Consider the following 18,739-nt stretch of genomic DNA (forward strand, 5'->3'; position numbering starts at 1 on the left):
GGATGTGTGTGTGTTTCACGTGTGTGTGTGGAGTGTGTTTGTGTATGTGGTTATGTTCTAGCTTAGAACACCTGGAGTGCTTTAACCACACTTGTTACATACAATATGGGAAAAGATAATATGTAAAAATAATCGAAAACGACCGACCAAAGTGTCGAGTCCATAGGTCGTTGATTAAAAAGAGCCCAAATCAATACAAATTATTTTTTTTTATTTAATAGATGATTGGATTGATCATTTTAGATATCGTATGTGCGGGCAGCGCTGGGCAAATGAGCTTGTAATTCTATAATTTTTTTGTGCTTCAAATTGAAATATATACTATCAAATATTTCAACAAATTTGCATATTTTATAGTCTTTTGCTATATATTTATGTACTATTTTGCTATATATAATTTGTTACATAGAAATTCGCAATCCGGATTTTAGTAATAATACTGTACCTTAGCATCACCTTGATTATGTGATATTTGATAAATATACCGTATTTTATATATTTTATAACTCTTAACATTTCTATAGGTGTAATTCCTTGAATAATCTTTTGAATTCAAGGACTAGAGCAGTGCTTGAAGAGACTTGAGTCAATAGTCGGAACGCTTAAAACAAACGAATAAACCCGAAATACTATAACTATAATATAATATAATATAGTATAATATAATATAATATAATATAATAATAATAATAATAATAATAATAATAATAATAATAATAATAATAATAATAATAATAATAATAATATAATAATAATAATAATAATACCTACAGACCAGCCTTGGGCTCAGTGGTTGAGTGTTGACTTGGGATTGTGGGGTAGATCTCAATCATCGACTGTTCTTAGACTTTATCCTGGTTTTCCCAGTCACAATAGTTGAATATCGGGATGGTATTTTAAATATCCTGACCTGGCCACTATTTTGCTCAAGTCTATCAATTGTGAAAACAGTACAGAAAAATCTCCTTCAAGATACCACTTCTCTAAAAGAGGGTAAACGTGTCTTTTTTTCTCTCTGTCTGTCTTAACAAGACGAGTAGAAGACACTTTTTACATCTGTCCATTCCATCTACCACAACACGACAAGAGTCACAAGGTTTTGTTTCTTCAGTTGCACAGCAACCCTGCTCGCATACTTTTCATTCGTGGCAAAACGCCGCGTAATATAAAAGGGTACACTTCTCACGCGGCAAATTGCCGCGAGCGGCGACGGCAAATGGCCGCCTCAATGTGAAAGAAGCGTTAGAAATGGTGAAAGAGAAAACAACAATTTTAGATATTATTAAGTAGAGGAATAGAAGCTAGTAGGGAAATTGGCTAAGACGTACTACATCATGAGGGACGTACTAGAGGGTATGGCGTCATGAAAGAGGGAGAGAGCGAAGGAGCCTACAATTAATGAATGATATAGAAAAATCGTACGTGAAGACGGAGAGGTTAGCGGAAGACCGTTGAGTATGGAAGCTTGTCAGTTGCGGTAACTGACTTGCCACTAATGGCAGAATACCTACGATGATGATTAAACTATTGTAAAAATTGAACAATATTGTATTATAACGAAATAATGTAGTAGGAGCCAAAAAGCCTAAGATTAAGCTAAAAATAGTCTTAGACTATAAGAAGTACGAAATGCACTGTCCAGTTACACGCAGAATCCTTTGCTAAAGATCACAACCCTGGAAGACTCAACTAAAAAGTGCAATAGAGTAAATACCTAGATCATTTGTAAATCAAATCCGTTTCAAACATATTGGATACTACTGTGAGTAAGCGTACTTGATATATATATATATATATATATATATATATATATATATATACAAGGCTCAGACTATTTCTAATGGCATCCTCTATTAATTTTGTTTGAGTTTTACGGATACATTGAACCCGATATTTTAATTTCGAATCTTTTATTGTTCTTACTCCAGATACGGTATTTTATTTAAGTTTCCTTCACATACATACATGTTTAGACGAACATTTATTTAAAAATAACTACATTATAAGGAGTTTGTGTTTACTCAAGAACTACTTGATAGGTAACCAACAATATTGTCTAGGATATAGAGGGTTATAAGTTAAGAATCGAGTTATTAATGAAGTGGTATTCAAACCATAAGTGATAGAAATCAATCATGGTTTTAATTGCCTATCACGGAAGTATTGTTGCATATGAGTTATTTACATAGCTACAGCGGAAAGCTGTCTTTCTATGTACTATATTTAATCAAATAACTTGTTTTTGTATGATTACAAAAATATTAACACTCTTATTTCTGTTTTAACATTGATTACTATTGACCAGTAAAAACGGAAATATAAGAGCGAAAAGCATTTTTTTTTTTACAATCAACTAAAGGTGAAGAATGTATTCCACCTCAACTCTAAACTATCTAGTAAAACTGGAATTGGTCGAAATCTACGATTATTTCCGGTTTTAATATTAATTGAGAAAATATTAAGCAATATAATTCACATGGTGTATGCGTAACACTACTACTTGTTTTGAAGCATAATAGACATATATATTTGAAATTAGCAGAATATCCGTTCTTCGCATGGACAGAACAAGTTTCATTTTAAGTGTAAAGTGCTAAATGTGGATTTAAACGATGTCTAAAGTGTCACTGTTCGTCTCAGTGACCCCGAAAACTATGAATTCAACACTAATATAATCATTTTTGATCATTTATATCTTCTTCTCCGCTCTATCAAGTTGTGGAGACGCATTTGGATTTAAACGGCATAAGAAGTGTCATTGTTCATCTCAGCGACCCTGAAAACTGTACATTCGATACTAATATTGGTTATTTTTGATCATATTATATATATATATATATATATATATATATATATAGAGAGAGAGAGAGAGAGAGTTTCAGAACAACACCGACAACGTTTGGAGGTGATTCCTGACACTAAGATAAGAAGAAAAGTTTAGACGAACCTGGGTGAACAAATGCTTCCTTTCGGAGTTATAGGCTGCCGAAAACATGAGAAAATGAATTGCGTAGCGTAACAATTTTTATAGAGGTAGCTAGTCAGTACTTGAAATTATATGCCCGTAGCAAAATAGCCTCTAAAAAAATATTGCGTGAGTACCTTGGGATTCTGAAACATGTATTTTTGGATAGTGCACATATTATTTCCTAAGTGAAGTCTTCACCCGACTACGGTAGGTCCCACAATTTTGGATCTATGGACTTTTAAAGTTCATTTTTTTAATGTTTTCGGCAGCCTATAACTCCGAAGTGTGGCATTTGTGCACCCATGTTCGTCTATACTTTTCGTCTTATCTTGGTGTCAGGAGTTACCTCCCAAACGTTGTCGGTGTTGTTTTGAAACACCCTGTATATTGGTTTCAATTGCTATTTATTTATTTATGCGAGCGAATGATTCAAGAAGAGATCGGATTTTCAACTCCGGGGTCACATCGGTCTTTTAGATGGTTCTAGGATGTTGGGAGGAACTGGTTCTGGCTTTTTATGGTAGAAGGCACTATCCCGACCTTCGACTGGTGGAGTGAATAAAAACCAGAGAAAACCTAGTAAAACAATGACACCGTGCCGGCGTAACACCACCAAAGGAAGTTCGTGTTCAACTCTGAACGACCAAAGCGATGAACACGTATATTTAGGATCAACATGGGGGTTTTACTACTTGCTTTCCAGGCAAAGGGTACCACAATTATCAGGATATACTCTGCCGTTGGGCGTTGGGCGATTCTGCGAAATCTCAGAGCGTGGCATGCGGATAAAAGGTGTCCGCTGTCCGCCTCCTGGAAAACAACGCACCCGTTCAGTGCTCGAATGTTGGCCAAACAGATGCACGACCCTTGGTATGAAATTCATCATACTTTGCGTTTTCTCTTGACAGCATACTATCTTCATTCCACCTTTTCCCAACCATGCAGTCATTTCCTAGGAGCAAGTATTTCTGCGATGTTGCCATGCTGCTTTCTGAGGTACATTAATGGATTTTGGACCACTACATCTTACTTTACGTTTCGACCTATAACACAGTAACGGTATAGAGTTACAAGCTGTACATTACCACATGATCTACACAGGTATGAAGGATTACGGGTCATTGCAAAACTTTCTCATGCACTTGTCGTTAGCTGGCAAATTTCAAAGAAATCACAAATGTGCAAATTACTCAGAAAGTATTGATTTGCGACCCAAAGCCCATATAGGTGAAAATGTTCCAAAGTGCTTGTAGAATATCCCCTTGCAAGGAATGCATCGAATTAACAGTCTCCCTGTATATTATATATATATATATATATATATATATATATATATATATATATATATATATATATATATATATATATATATATATATATATATATATATATATATATATATCCCCCTCCCAAACTTGCGGAGCTGAATTAGCATTTAAAAGGCATCAGAAGTGTCGCTGTTTATCTCAGCGACCCTGAAAACTATGAATTCGACACTATTATCTGTCATTTTCAATCATTTTAAAATATCTTCCCCTTCCTCCTCCTCTAAGTTGCACCGTCAAAATGAAATGACAAAAAACATTCCAGGCCCGAACCTGATCTATGTTTAAAATTTGATCAAGATCAGTCGTGTGGTTCAAGAGTTATTAAGTTTTATTTATTTTGAAATATCTTACCCCCTCCCCCCTACATTGTACTGTCAAAATGAAATAATAAAAGCTATCCTAGGCCCGAACCACATCTATGTTGAAAATTTGATCTGGATCAGCCTGGTGGTTCAAGAATGAAGTCACAAAAGTTGTGACTTTCATTTTTGTATATACAAATAAATAGATAACAGAAGTATAAACTAAACAAAGTAAATTAATCCACTTGAAAAGATAGTGAGTAATTTTACTTGATCTGTTACATCATAGCCTGTCAGGGAAGTGTTGTTGCATATAGTATGAGTTCTTCGCATAATTAAAACTGGAGCTCTCTTTTTATTCAACAAAAATATTAACTTTCTGATTTTTATGTCATTAATTTTTCTACAACTTACGTTCTGAAGATGCTAAACGATAGTAGAATCAAAATTAAAGAAAGAAAACAAAACTTAAAGCAGTGCTAGCAACATACGTACGTGTCATATTGCGGAAAGTAGCAAAAGCGAGTAGCGGGTTGTAGATATAGATCCGTGCTACAGTTATTCTTGCAAATGAAAAGATTGACCTTCCGGTGGAAAATGTTACATTAAAAAAAAAAAAAAAAAAAAAAAACTGCCAACACCCACTCACTAACGCTTGTTTCAAAGGTTACTGTTAATTTTGTCTTGCTTTGTTTTAATGGCAATTATATTCAATTTGTCCTGAAACTAATTAGGGATACTTTTCGAAGAAAAAAAGTCTATTTGAAGAGAACTCTAGAGAAGATACTTTAGAAAGAAATGCATAATTACCATGGTTGTATTAATAGAAGAAGACTACTATATAAATATATGTAATTGCTCTGCATTTCACTTCTTTTCATTTCGAACGTTAATTGCAGTAGTTATACTTAAAATATAATTAAAATAAATCAGAAATTATTGTAACCGACTCACACTAAACTAGACTGAAATAGAAGAATGTATAGGTCGGCAAGGAAATATAGAGAAATACTAGAAGAAAAACTAATTATTGATCATTGTTTTAATGGCAATTATATTGAATGACGATAAATTAATGAATTTAGTGGAATGAAGAAAGTGGGAGAAAACGGGAGAACCGCGAGAAACCTCACATACACGGTGTCTGTCTTCCACGAAGTCCACTTGGCGCAAGCTGGGATCGAATCAGGGACCCCACGCACCAGACATGAATGCTCTACCAGAGACCCACCGCATGAGTCTCTCAGTTCTGCATATAAAACCAATAAGAAATATGTATTTATTCAATTTTTTGTAGTCTTTTAAAGATCATTAGCATTGGTTACTGAATCAGAAGCAGAATTAGTGGTTTTAGTTTCTCGATACATACAAAGATACAGCGCTGTAACTTAGATTTTTTCTGGGGGGGGGGGGGACAAGCATTAATACGCGTTTTTGGGCCATCTAGAAAAAGTTGTTTTTCTAATTCTTGGGCCCCCTCTTTCCATCTTTCTCTTACTCTTTACTCTTTCTCTTACTCTGGATCCTGTGGGCCCTCCTGCACGGCAAGGTCTGAGGGGTCATTGGCTATGCTCCTGGGCAAATTCCATACATGACAAATTAATTAAGGGGACAATATTAACAAATCTCAAAAGCCATACGAATAAATATTATTTCTAGAGCCCTTAATAGTAGACATTTTTTTTTTTTACTGAAATGGACCCATGTCTAATTCTTGTTTTCTTTACCTTTCCTGTACTGTTTTGTTTATGTAATGTAGTGAACCTGTTTGATGCTTCATTTATAATTTCCTGTTTGCATCGTATATGGAGTAATAAAATTTTGTCTTAAAGTGACCCCCCCTCGAACGACGAGGAGATACTCTGGAGGGGCAGTTGTCCTGGAGGGGCTGCCCCCACAAGTTACGGCACTGCAGATGCACTTATCAATTTAATGAAACACATGACATATTACAACATGTCATATTAACATGGCGTTGAAGCACACTTTTCGCCTTCAGAAAGCACTAATGCAACGTGGAATGGACTCATAGAGGTCGCTAATGTAGTAAGTGGAATATTACAGAATTCTGCGTGCAGCGTGTCACACAGTTCCGTGAGAGACGATGGAAGCAGAAATCTGCACCGGATTAGTCTTTTCGTAATGGACTAAGTGTTCATTGATGTTCAGATCCGAAGATTGGGCATTCAAAGGGAGGTGTTCAACATCATTCAAGATTTTCCCAACCCATACCTCAACCGCTCCAACTTGGGAAAGGGCACATTATCATCCTGAGGATGTGGTGTCATTGTCTGTTAAAACGTCTGGAGCATATGATGTACACTCATATCCAAAATAATTGTCGCATATCTATTCTTGTAAGAATATAATTTGAAAATGATTTTGCAGGGTACTTTTAATACATATACTATGTGTATAATCGGAAAATGTATATTTCATAGGAAAAGAATTATAAATACGAAAATTAGAATGAGTAAAACAAAATGTTGCTAAATGGACAAGAAGGTTTTATTTTCGTTTTAATGTTCTTATTTACTGCTCTCTTGGCATGAAATTTGCCACATACATGCTGATTATACACATACTAACATTATAAGAAATACCGGGCGAATTCGTTATCAAATTATATTCCTACAACAACATATTTATAGACATGCGACAATAATTTTGGACATGAGTGTACGTGGTCTCCTAAAATAGTGACAATTACGGGCAGTGACGCGATCAGTAAGCGCCAGGACAGAATTCACTGAAAAACAGGATATGGTGACCCACGTCATCGTCTGTGTTGCCTTGGGGATTCACCATATATAAACATAGCTCGTGGCATGAAATAAAGTAAACGACATCTCGTCCTACTATACATTTCCAATCAACAGCGTTCCGTATTACATATTCGCATCACCATTCTCGTCGTGCTAAAGTGTTTTAGTTCTATATAAGCGGTTTCGCCTGTGTAACCAAATCCCGTATGTTCATGTCATGTAACTCGCGGCGTACTATGATTGTCGACAGAGACTGTGGGATGTGATGCTTACATTTCTCCGCCACTTACACCACAGTTCTGAGTGACGATCTGCTTTAATGTTCGGCGGGATCAGCCACTAAGAATCTTCTTCCCACTAACGTCCTTCGTCGGTGTGGTTTTGCCGTAATATTTTAGACCGTCATCTACTTGGGTGCTGTTTCTCGCAACTAGTGTTGTCAAATTTCCGGAAATTTTAAACTTGTAGGTAAAAAACCTTTTGTTTCGGTTTCTTTGCGAAAAACTGAACAAATGGGAAAATAACAAAAATCTTTGTATTAAGTTAATTTTACTTGTAACGGAATCGTTTTTTCTCGAACGCGTGAAATATATAAGTTGAGAAATTTCAATATTGCGAATAGTTAAAAAAAGAACCATTCGAAAATAAAAACGTTGCAGTTATTCTTGAAAATTAATGGTCGGCACTCATTTCCTTTATACGCTTTTTAGTTGTTTATTCGTAGTTGAGCATTAATTACAGAACTTTTACAGTTGCATACACATCTACAATCATGAAGCGTTTCTGTTGCAACAAATAGGGCTCTTGAATGAAACTGCTTTCTTAATATGCTCCTTGGTCTGGTGAAAGTTAGTTAATTTTAACCAAATTACTTCTTAAAAGAGAGACCAGTAGATAAATTTCATTAATACTCATGAACTAAAACATATAATTACTGTTATTTAATATTCTAATATAGACTTTTATATAACTTTATGTACAAAATTTTGTATTTAAACACACACCCGTTTTCTAGTGCGACAAAGTATCTAAGGGTGGCCCAAAAATAGGTATACAGTCTAGTACTATATTTTATATAATTCTTATTGTTATCAAACATGTAGACCTAGTTTCTTTATTATTTGTTCTTAACGTCTTTTTACTTATAACATAAGCCTGAAACAGTCGAAGCAAACTACACAAACTAAAATATTACACCTAATCAATGCAGGGGTGTATACCTACTTTTGGATTACCCTGAGACTAAGTTTGTGACTCTTAATCTCTTGAACCACCCGACAGATCTCAATAAAATTTTCAACATAGACTAGGTTCGGGCCTGGGATTGTTTTCGTCATTCCACTTTCTAGGTGCAACTTGGAGGAAGGAAAGGAGAAGATATATATATATATAGAAAATCACCGATATTACTGTCGAATCCATAGTTTTCGGGGTTGCTGAGATCAACAGTGACATTTCCCACGCGATTTAAATAAAAATTCAGCGCCGTAACTTGGGCTGGGGAAAGGGGAGATACATGAAAATAATCGAAAATGACCAATATTGGTGTCGAATCCATAGTTTTCGGGGGGCCGCTGAGACAAACAGTAACACTTCCGATGCTGTTTAAATTTAAATCCATTCCCGCAACTTAAGGAAGTAGGATATATATATATATATATATATATATATATATATATATATATATATATATATATATTGAAATGATGAAAAATGATCGATATTTGTGTCGAATCCATAGTTTTTGGGGTCTCTGGGATGAACAGTGACACTTTCGATGCCGTTCAAATCCAAATTCAGGTCCGCAACTTGGTAGGAAGAGATATATAAAAATGATTGAAAATGGCCGACATTAGTGTCGAATCCATAGTTTTCGGGGTCGCTGAGATCAACACTGACACTTCCGATGCCGTTTAAATTAAAATTGAGCCCCCATTAGCACTCCTAAAGGAATAGGATGACATGGAAAATAGTCAATCTACTCTAAGTGATCAAGCATGTGCCGCTCGACCATCTCCAAAAAATCTAACTTTTTCATGAATGTTTAATTGTGGTTTTGAAGTACCCTGATATAGTATAATTATTTTTTAAAACATCTCGTAGCGACGCAGCTTCTGCCGCCATTTTGCGTTTTCTCGATTTCGGGCGTTTACGTTGTTTTGAATATCTCAGCATGTATTTGTCCTAGCAAATTAAAAATTGCTGGGCGTATTCAACTTGCACAGATCTAAAACTTTGTTCTCTTAACATTTTTGCCTAAAACCACTTGAAAGGGATGAAATCAGGGCCTATAGTAGCAACATTTTTGGACACTGAAGACATGCTTGGGAAGAGAAAGCAATTAACGTAGAGGACTGTATTTTTGTGCGCTTGCAGTCCGGGGTTAAAGTTTATACTAAAAAATTTGCAGATCTGTAGCTGCTCCCAAAGGCCTGAAACATATCGTAAAGTTGGGGAATTATGTAAATTTGGCATATTTCACTGTCCAATATCTCCAATGGGTCTGGATAAAAATCTGAAATTTTGGGAATAGTTACTCCTTTAGCATACCATAACACACAACAAAGCGCGTTTTGTGTTTCTGAGCATAAGAGGGTCAAAGTATTAAGGAATGACGTCATACTCTAGTAGATGTTTTGTTCACAAATTCAACTGGAAATTCGTTGCTGTGAAGTAAAATAAAGTGGGATGAATGGCTAGTCCAGTTAAGGCTCTCAAGCTCCTTTCTTTCCTCTAGTTGTGACTCACTGTCTTATCACCCACAGCAGCACCGGTGAAGAATGCCGCTATCGGCAGCAGGCGAGGGAAGTCAAAATGCATGCTTGGCAAAGAGGGACCGCAAGTACTCATTTGTCTTGCTGCTTGCTATTTCCATGGTATTCAATTCTGTTTATTGTTGTTTCAACTATCAATTCATGCAGGAGACTGTTGTTCTTTCCTTAAATTTACATTCTCCAGTCCGTCTTTACAGTAAGTGAGTGTTCACTGAGTGGGGAACGTAGATCAAACTAAAGTGTCCTATGGAAAATGACAGAGCACCTTTGATGATGATTATGATAAGCTACTCACTAATATTGATTAAGGTATAAAAATAAATATATGTTTAATGAAGCCATAATACAGATTAATATTTTCCCTTTGTGTGAAATTCCTAATAATAATAATAATAATAATAATAATAATAATAATAATAATAATAATAATAATAATAATAATAATAATAATAATAATAATAATAGACTAATAATTCACATATTCATTCGAACTCCTAAACAGCAACTTATAAGAAATTATGTACTAGAAATTTTGAACAGGAAGGTAAACAAACTGGCAGCCATATATCACATAGTATAATATAGCTTAGTAGTCCCAGCTATGCAAGTATCTAAAAAATCAGCTCAAAAACAGATAAAAACAAAGCATAACATATTAATCTCACTTTGTAAAAAATTAAGGGGGAGCCAAATTGAATTCTTTCCAGTTTGGAATTTTAAAAGAAAAATGCAATAGCAAATTTGTATATTTTAATTTTAAAAGTAAAAATAGAGTTTAAGGCCTCCTAAATTTTAATTTAATTATCTGCAAAACTGTGGAAGTTCTTTTACCCCTTTAATTTTACAGAATTGAGAACATTCTACTTATAATAATAATAATAATAATAATAATAATAATAATAATAATAATAATAATAATAATAATAATAATAATAATAATAATAATAATAATAAACAAAAAAAGAATTTGCTGGTTTGTAAACAAAGTTCTAGTATGTTAAAACTGTTGCTGATTTTCGCCAAAATAAAAAGTAAAAAGCTCAACCTTCAGCTTAGATAAATGTTTAGATGTTTAGCTTTTCCTTATTCCAAGTATATAAATTTTTGTGATCTTACGTTAAAAGAATAAAGAGTTCTGGTTTTAATTTAAAAACTCACGCTAAGTAAATATAGTGTAAGATAAATATTGTTGAAACAAGAAAATCGAAACAAGAAAACTATATTCTCAGCTTCTACGTAACCAGCTTGCCAAACTTAAAATTTGGAAACTGATATAGCCCTGTCCAAGAGCAGATTGTGAATTACTACGTGGGACGTAAAACTCCAAGATTTCATTTAATTTCATTTTGAATTGCTTTCTAATTTTCGACAGCCAATGGCATTCTAAAATGTGTTTTAGTAGAAAAAAGAAGTTATAGATATTACTTCCGTGCTTCCAAGGGCGTCCATCAGGGGGGCAAGGTGCAGCGCTGGCCTCCCTAAGAGGAAATTGTACTTGGGAATATTGAAAACCCAACAGAATTTTTACATTAGTCACAACAAAATTTGAAACTATATTTGAAACGTCGCTTATACTTGCCCCCCCCCCCTTGGAAACCACAATATGGGCGCCCTTGCGTGTTTCTGAAAGATATTGCATCATATTATGATATATGCGCGGTGTTGCCACGTAAGACGTGTTTTCAATTACTGTTGCATTTTAAACATATTGTACGTTAAACTAGGTTTGGAAACTTACGTAGCAGAATATCGATTTGTTGGAGATGACATTATCCAAGATTGTCGAAAAACATCTACAACAATAGCAAAGAAAAAAACTACAAGAAGAAAACGACTGCGTTTTCTATTACTGTGATTGGTAAATTCCTGAGTACCATAAGCAAATAACTTCCATTTTATTTCATTTCTGACAATACAGTTGGAAGTGGATTGCTTTCAAGCCAAAGAACAAATTGCACGGGAAAACTAATTTTATTTTTCTGGATTGTATTATTTTTCTCTAGTATATCAATTCTTCCTGATTGTTTACTCGTATTTTTCGGAGTTTCCATTTAGAACATTCATCCTATGACTACAATAGTATATACAGTAAGTCTGATTTTATTCTCCTGTAAAATTCTTACAAGAAATTGAAAACACTTTACCTTATACCGAAGTCAGCTGAGGCTTTATGAGAACAAATTTTCACACGAATATTTGACCTATATTTCTTTCCTCAATAATAATTTCTGAACAAACTAAATGTTTGAAAAAGAATTTTCCGTCTATGTACAGAATTATTTTCTGAATATTTAAAAGAAAAATGAACTATAATTTGTCGAATTGTTTTCTAACACAAAAGAAGATATATGATAGATGGTATATGAAATACTCATTTATACTGAATGAATACTTGTTTAACAATGGATGAAATGAATGTTAGGTTAGAATGGAAGAAATTCGGGAAAAAATACGGAAATTTTGCTTCCGACCGAAAATTTATTTGGTCTGAGATCGAAACAAGATTCTTCACACAAGACAAGAACGTTCTATCACTGAGCCATTGGGGGGCTCATTTGAGAAACGACAAAAAAATAATTTTTTATTTTCACGTCCCATGGTTATGCCCTTTAGGCTAAAGGACGCGGATAATTAATGGAAGTGAACGACTATGAAAGTACATTTTTAGTGATCTCTTTCCGGGAATTGAACTCGGACCCTTGTGCACCAAAAGCAAACGCGCTAGCCACCAAACCAGAAAAGAGGGCTTTGAGCTCTTTTGTACTAAATTATTTTAGTACCATTCCTTTGTAATGTGAAAGAACGTTCCCTTTGTATTTACAAATAGGGCGTGAACCATCTTGTGGAAAGTTTGTTTTGTCCCAATGCAGATACAAATCATTGATGTTTATCGAGAGCTGAAAAGTAATTAAGAAGCTACACTCAAAATGATTATAGCAGATTGACAATGAACCCTAGAAAAAACGGTCTGTCAATTCATCAGCGTTAATATACAGAGATGAATCGTAACATTAGAAATATGGTCAATATTAACCATACTAGCAGTGTGTTGTAAAGTGTTCACACTTCTAAACTTTAGTTGGCGTTGAGCTTCTGTGAATGGCGATATGCAATGTAAAGTTATTAAGGATGTGTCGTTCTATTAATATGGACCTGAATCTGGTGATGTTGGAGACGGAGAGTGCAGACCATTATGCAACATGCAATTCCCGTGACATAGACGTTACCCATCACCAGGTGCTATCCAAAAATATTTTCGGGAGTTGGTCCGATGTTCTGATGGGCCCAATACTACAAGACACAACGTCTATGTAATACTGAACTGGTGTTATTCTACTGTAACACGTGACAGAAAACTTAAATAATTAATAGGTACTCTACTCTATTTTGTCAGAAAAAGATAACAGAACCAGACTACTTTTATAAGCAATGAAAGACTTCAGACGAAATGTATGATTAGATCTGTGGACTACATCGATCAATTTCCTGCTACAGCAAGAACAAATGTCTGTCTAGTTATGAAGGTAAGGGGTACCCGGACCCGGTGAGCCCTCTGGGTGCGCAACTGCGTATCGCACATCTTGCCTTTAAGAGGGCTGGAACACAAAACCAGGCTATCGGCTCAGGATTTTTAAATTTTAGGTTTTTGTTCTTAAATATATGTGTCAGCCTACTCCAGATTTTTAACTGTGTGTAAAATAGTTATTTCATAAAATATTAATTTTATTTTCTCTCTTTCTATTAATGAAGAATAAAAGAAAAATTATGCTGTTAATACAAGTAGTTACCTTTAATTTCGGATAAAATATTTTTCGATATATTTTGTAACTGGCAAAAGTGATGACAAATGACATAAGAAATGAAATGAAATCTTTCGGTTTAACGTCAAAAATTAAATGATATCTTACGATTTAACATCCGATTATTATGCCCCTTAAGCTAAGGGAAACTTGTTAAGGCAAGTGATTGATAATGGAAGCATTGGTGGAACTAAAAAGTGGGATGAAACGTCAGTATTCCGAGAAAATTCAGGGACACGATGTTGTCCACAGCAAACTTACTTCGACGGGGATCGAACCAGGAATCCGACGCATTAGAGGTAAGCACTCTACCACTAAGCCACCGTGCCTCCCTGGTGACAAATGAACAACAAATGATTATATACTCACCTTCGATATTAGCAATGAAACTGTCATTACTAATTTTTCAGAGCTGTTAAACAATTTTGTAAATTTTGAACAATTTTGAACAATTTGAACTGGGTTCCTTTTACAACAAAAGAATGTATTCTCCCCGCTACTTTGGTGCTCGGGGTCCCGACTTTGATTCAGAGTGAGAGAGCACTGAAAGATTTCTATTTTACCTTAAATTCTAGCTTTATATCTCATATAGCCTTATTATGAAAAGCATCAACGTAGAAACGAACAAAATAATGTATTTATACGTAATTTATACCTGAAAATATACAGTAAAGCATAGGTGTTAGAGTATCTGAAAAATAAGCCAGATAAAAAGAAAATTAAAATAAGATATGAAAATGTCTACTTCTTTATTAAAGCACAGTTTACTCTTCAAAAAATGTCGGTTTTTGCAAATGATCCCAGTGAAAGTTTAAAAGTTCCCTGGGTCCACAGCAAAATGCGATAACACTTCATCCTCCGAGTGATAAAATTCACAGTGATTTATTACTTCTAATGTTGTAATCATTAGCGTAATTTACATTCTTTTAAGTGTAAGCCAGCCATATTACTTGAGATAGTTGCCACTGACAAATTAACAATAATAGAGTATTACAACGCTTGCTATTATTTTCATGTAGTATTAATAGAAGACTCAAAGTTTACACGAATTGTTTCTCTTTCTTTTTAGTTTAATGTCCCACGAATATACCCCGAGAATAAGAGAGACGGTGATGATGATGATGATGATGATGAGCATAATGAAGAATGGTGGAATAATCAAAGTATGAAAATACAAGAAAACCCCGAAAAATCCTCATGCACGGTGTTTATCCACCTCAAAATCTAATTGGCAAGAGTTAGGAACGGAGCAGGGATTCCAAGCACGAAAGGTGAGTCACTATGTTTCCGTTACTTGAATTAACAGTTATAGGTTTTATAATCTTGAAGACGGAGCAGTAAAGAGAAATAAGATTAATCACATGTCGCAATTAATATACTATCTTATAGCATTAGTAGCATTTTGATTTTTACGGACATAAAGATCTTATTTGATTTAGTAATATTAATAGAAGCAACAAAATCAATAATAATAATAATAATAATAATAATAATAATAATAATAATAATAATAATAAAACAACTTCAATTTTTAGTAACTGTTAATTAATAAAAACCTACTTAACAAGAAACAAAATACGTCAATTGAGCCTATCCAGCTGGTCAAGTAAGAGTGGTCTCACCTTTTGCGTACGTAGTTTCGTATTCGATTCCCGGTGGGAAAGCATTACACGCATTACGGTAGTTCAGACTTCGCCTTATCTCTAGGTCTACGTATTACATAGCCTCGATGGTGAAAAGAGACGCTGAACTTTAACAATAAAACAAATCAATGGAGGGAAAAATATAGTATTCCATTCTGTGCAAAACTGTTTACCTCACCATTAATGTCTAATAAAATAAGATGCATCGTTACAAATACACTTTTATCTGTTGTATTATATGGATATAAAAGTTGTTTCTTTTCTTGCAGTGGACAATAATTGTTCAGTATAAACTGTTAAAAGATACAAGATATTACAATAACAAATATAATAGAATATTATGCACAAATAGAATATTATTAAACAAGCGCAATAATAAACAATTGGTGAAATATATTGCTCTATTGAAAGTACACGTATATCTAATTAAGTTCTAATTTGTAATTTACAGGAAAGAAACTATTCGGCAAAACACATAGACAAATGAAATGAAATGAAATTTTTACGTTTTACGTCCCACGGATATACTGGCTAGGTTAAAGGAGGCGGTAATGATGAGAAATGAATGAAATGGTGGAATGGAGAAAGTGACAGGAAACAGGAGAACAACGAGAAAACCCACGCACACGGTGCTTATCCACCACAAAGTTCCCCTGGCGTGCGCTGAGATCGAAGCCAGAACCCGATACACAGAGGTGAACGCTCTGCTACTGAGCCATCACGGTTCCTAATAACACAGAAAGTAGGAATATAATATGAAATAATATTTTCGAGAAATGGGTAGCAATTGGCTAACCTAATTATAAGATTCAATAGCGAAATTTTGTTTCTGCAACTATGAACCTTCCTGTTTCTTAATAGATGCAGCTATTTAGTGAATAAGTCTAATAGTAAAATTATTTAGTGAATGAATTTAATGGTCAATAAGATGTTTTTTTTTTGTTATTTTACTGTGAGGTAACGATAACGAAAAGCATATATAATTTGAAGTGTTTTCTGTGGAGTAAGTGTAAAACAGGAAACAACAAGTAGGATATAATCGTGTTTGAATGTTCTAGAACAACATTTTGTTCTCAGCACTCTTATAAACACAAAAAAGTATCATTGAGATAACTAGGAATGAGCGTCTAATTTAGCACCTGGCGATTATGAAGCATGAGCGCTTACGATCATTTAATAACAGTCATTTCTGATACATCGATTTGTCAAAACAAATGAACTGTACCAAGGTACTGGAAGAATCATACATTTTTTTTTTCATTTCGCAGTCAATGTTCTGTAAAAAAAAAATACAAAGAAAACTTCAACTTCACGTGTTGTATGTACTCACCTGAGGCATTGTTGTTAATCACGTTGAAGAAATTGCTTCGTGATAATCTGGTTCGTTTCAAAATCCAGAACATGATGTGACTAAAAAGTGTTCTAAAAAATCTCGGTTTTGATTCTTATCTCTTCGGTTATTCTACTCTTGGAGAAATGGTGTTGTTTGAACAAGGTCAAAGGTCAGGTCATCGAACGAACGACGGCAAAACAACGACCGATGTCTCACGCCACAACGCCATCTGTGAAAACCCAGGTCGAGCAGACAGCTGTACGTGGAATGGTACGAGTTCTAGTTTTGTCACGCTTGCGCATATCACTACACAATAGGCCCGAGCTTTCCCGCCAATTCATCTCCCCCATGCTTTCATTCGTTCGTTCGCTTGCGTTTCCCCCCGTACCTCATTCCTCTCGCACACTTTATCTCAGTTTTCGCTTTTCGCTAACTCTTACGCGCGAGTTGAGGCAGAAGAGAGTTAATACTCCAACTCTGCACCTGAGTTTGACTATCAGTGTATGCGTGAGTTATACTGCCTCTGACAACGGAACGGAAATGTTTGTATATACAAATCATATCTTTGTATATCCATCAATTTATATACGTGTAATTCTAGATGGAAGCTCACAGCAGAAGGTCGTGAATAATTGTGTTTGAATAAATATTATTTACAGAACATATATTTCAGAGACGAACTTCGTTATAAAAGATTTAATTAAAACCGTGCATATTTTTCAGAACCCTAATTTGGTTTGCTTTATTATCTGTTAGTAAACAAATTCATGGAATACCACTTCTGAAGTTCATTATTTTATTCACAAAATATTGAATGAATGTACATTTTTTTTATGCATGAAGCTTCAAAAACTCGAAATTAGCACAAGCTATGGTTGTCATCATAGTAGTTACTCCTCTTTCTCTAATAATAATAATAATAATAATAATAATAATAATAATAATAATAATAATAATAATAATAATAATAATTAGTGGAACTCAGTGGCTCAGTGGTAAAAAGTTAATCTCTGGTGTGAGGGATTTCTGGTACTATCTCGGGTCATGTGAGTTTATAGCGCACATCATCAGGTAATTTCGGCTCCTTTCACATTCTTATTTCACACTTTTTTTTTAAAAAAAATGTTTCACTTTGATTAATCTTATCTCTACTTTGGCACGTAAGAACATCATTGTAGAACTAAAACTAAAACATCTTATTTTCCCTTTCATTTGATTTCAAAATTCATATATATTATTCATTATAGTTTTCAGTGGTAAATAAAAACGAAAGTTAGTATGTTTGTAACTTAATAAATCTTCAAACACCCAACCGATCTCGATCAAATTTTCAACATAGATGAAGTTTGGGCCTGGGATGTTTTTTTTTTATAATTTATCTTTGACGGTGCAACTTAGGGGATGAGGAGGGGAAGATACTAAAAATGATTGAAAATGACCGATATTTGTGCTGAATCCACGTAGTTTGTGGAGTCGCTGAAATGAACAGTGGCACTTCTAATACCGTTTAAATCAAATTCAGACTCACAACTTGGTGGAGAAGGAGTGGGGATATATATATAAAAATGATCGAAAATGACCGATATCATAGAGCACTTCAGTAATAGTAAAAACGGACTGACTAACGGAACATATTACGAATTATTCCTTATTTTAACCCAGCGATGCGAGTAATTGACGCTAGTGAAATGATAAAAAGCTAAAATAATCTGTAGCTTCCTTGTGGCTAATTGCCTAGCGGTCGCGCCTATATTACATCCGATTCTCGATGCGATGTCATGTGGTTCGGATGTTACGTTAAAACTGTATGTTAGTGTCTCGCAGGG

General features: G+C 34.5%; 1 protein-coding gene across 1 annotated transcript in view; it reads right to left on the reverse strand.

Moving 5' to 3' along the window:
- LOC145680628 (uncharacterized) overlaps positions 1–17,129 on the reverse strand; it is a 347,409-nt gene extending 330,280 nt beyond the window's left edge. The window contains exon 1 of the mRNA XM_081751317.1: positions 16,911–17,129. Within this exon, the coding sequence (XP_081607443.1) occupies positions 16,911–16,983 (73 nt within the window). The 5' untranslated portion in view covers positions 16,984–17,129. The remainder of the gene's footprint in view (positions 1–16,910) is intronic.
- Positions 17,130–18,739: the final 1,610 nt, after the last annotated feature.

Source organism: Thermobia domestica, chromosome 3 (assembly GCF_964235325.1).
Source record: "Thermobia domestica chromosome 3, izTheDome1.hap1.1, whole genome shotgun sequence".
NCBI lineage: Eukaryota > Metazoa > Arthropoda > Insecta > Zygentoma > Lepismatidae > Thermobia > Thermobia domestica.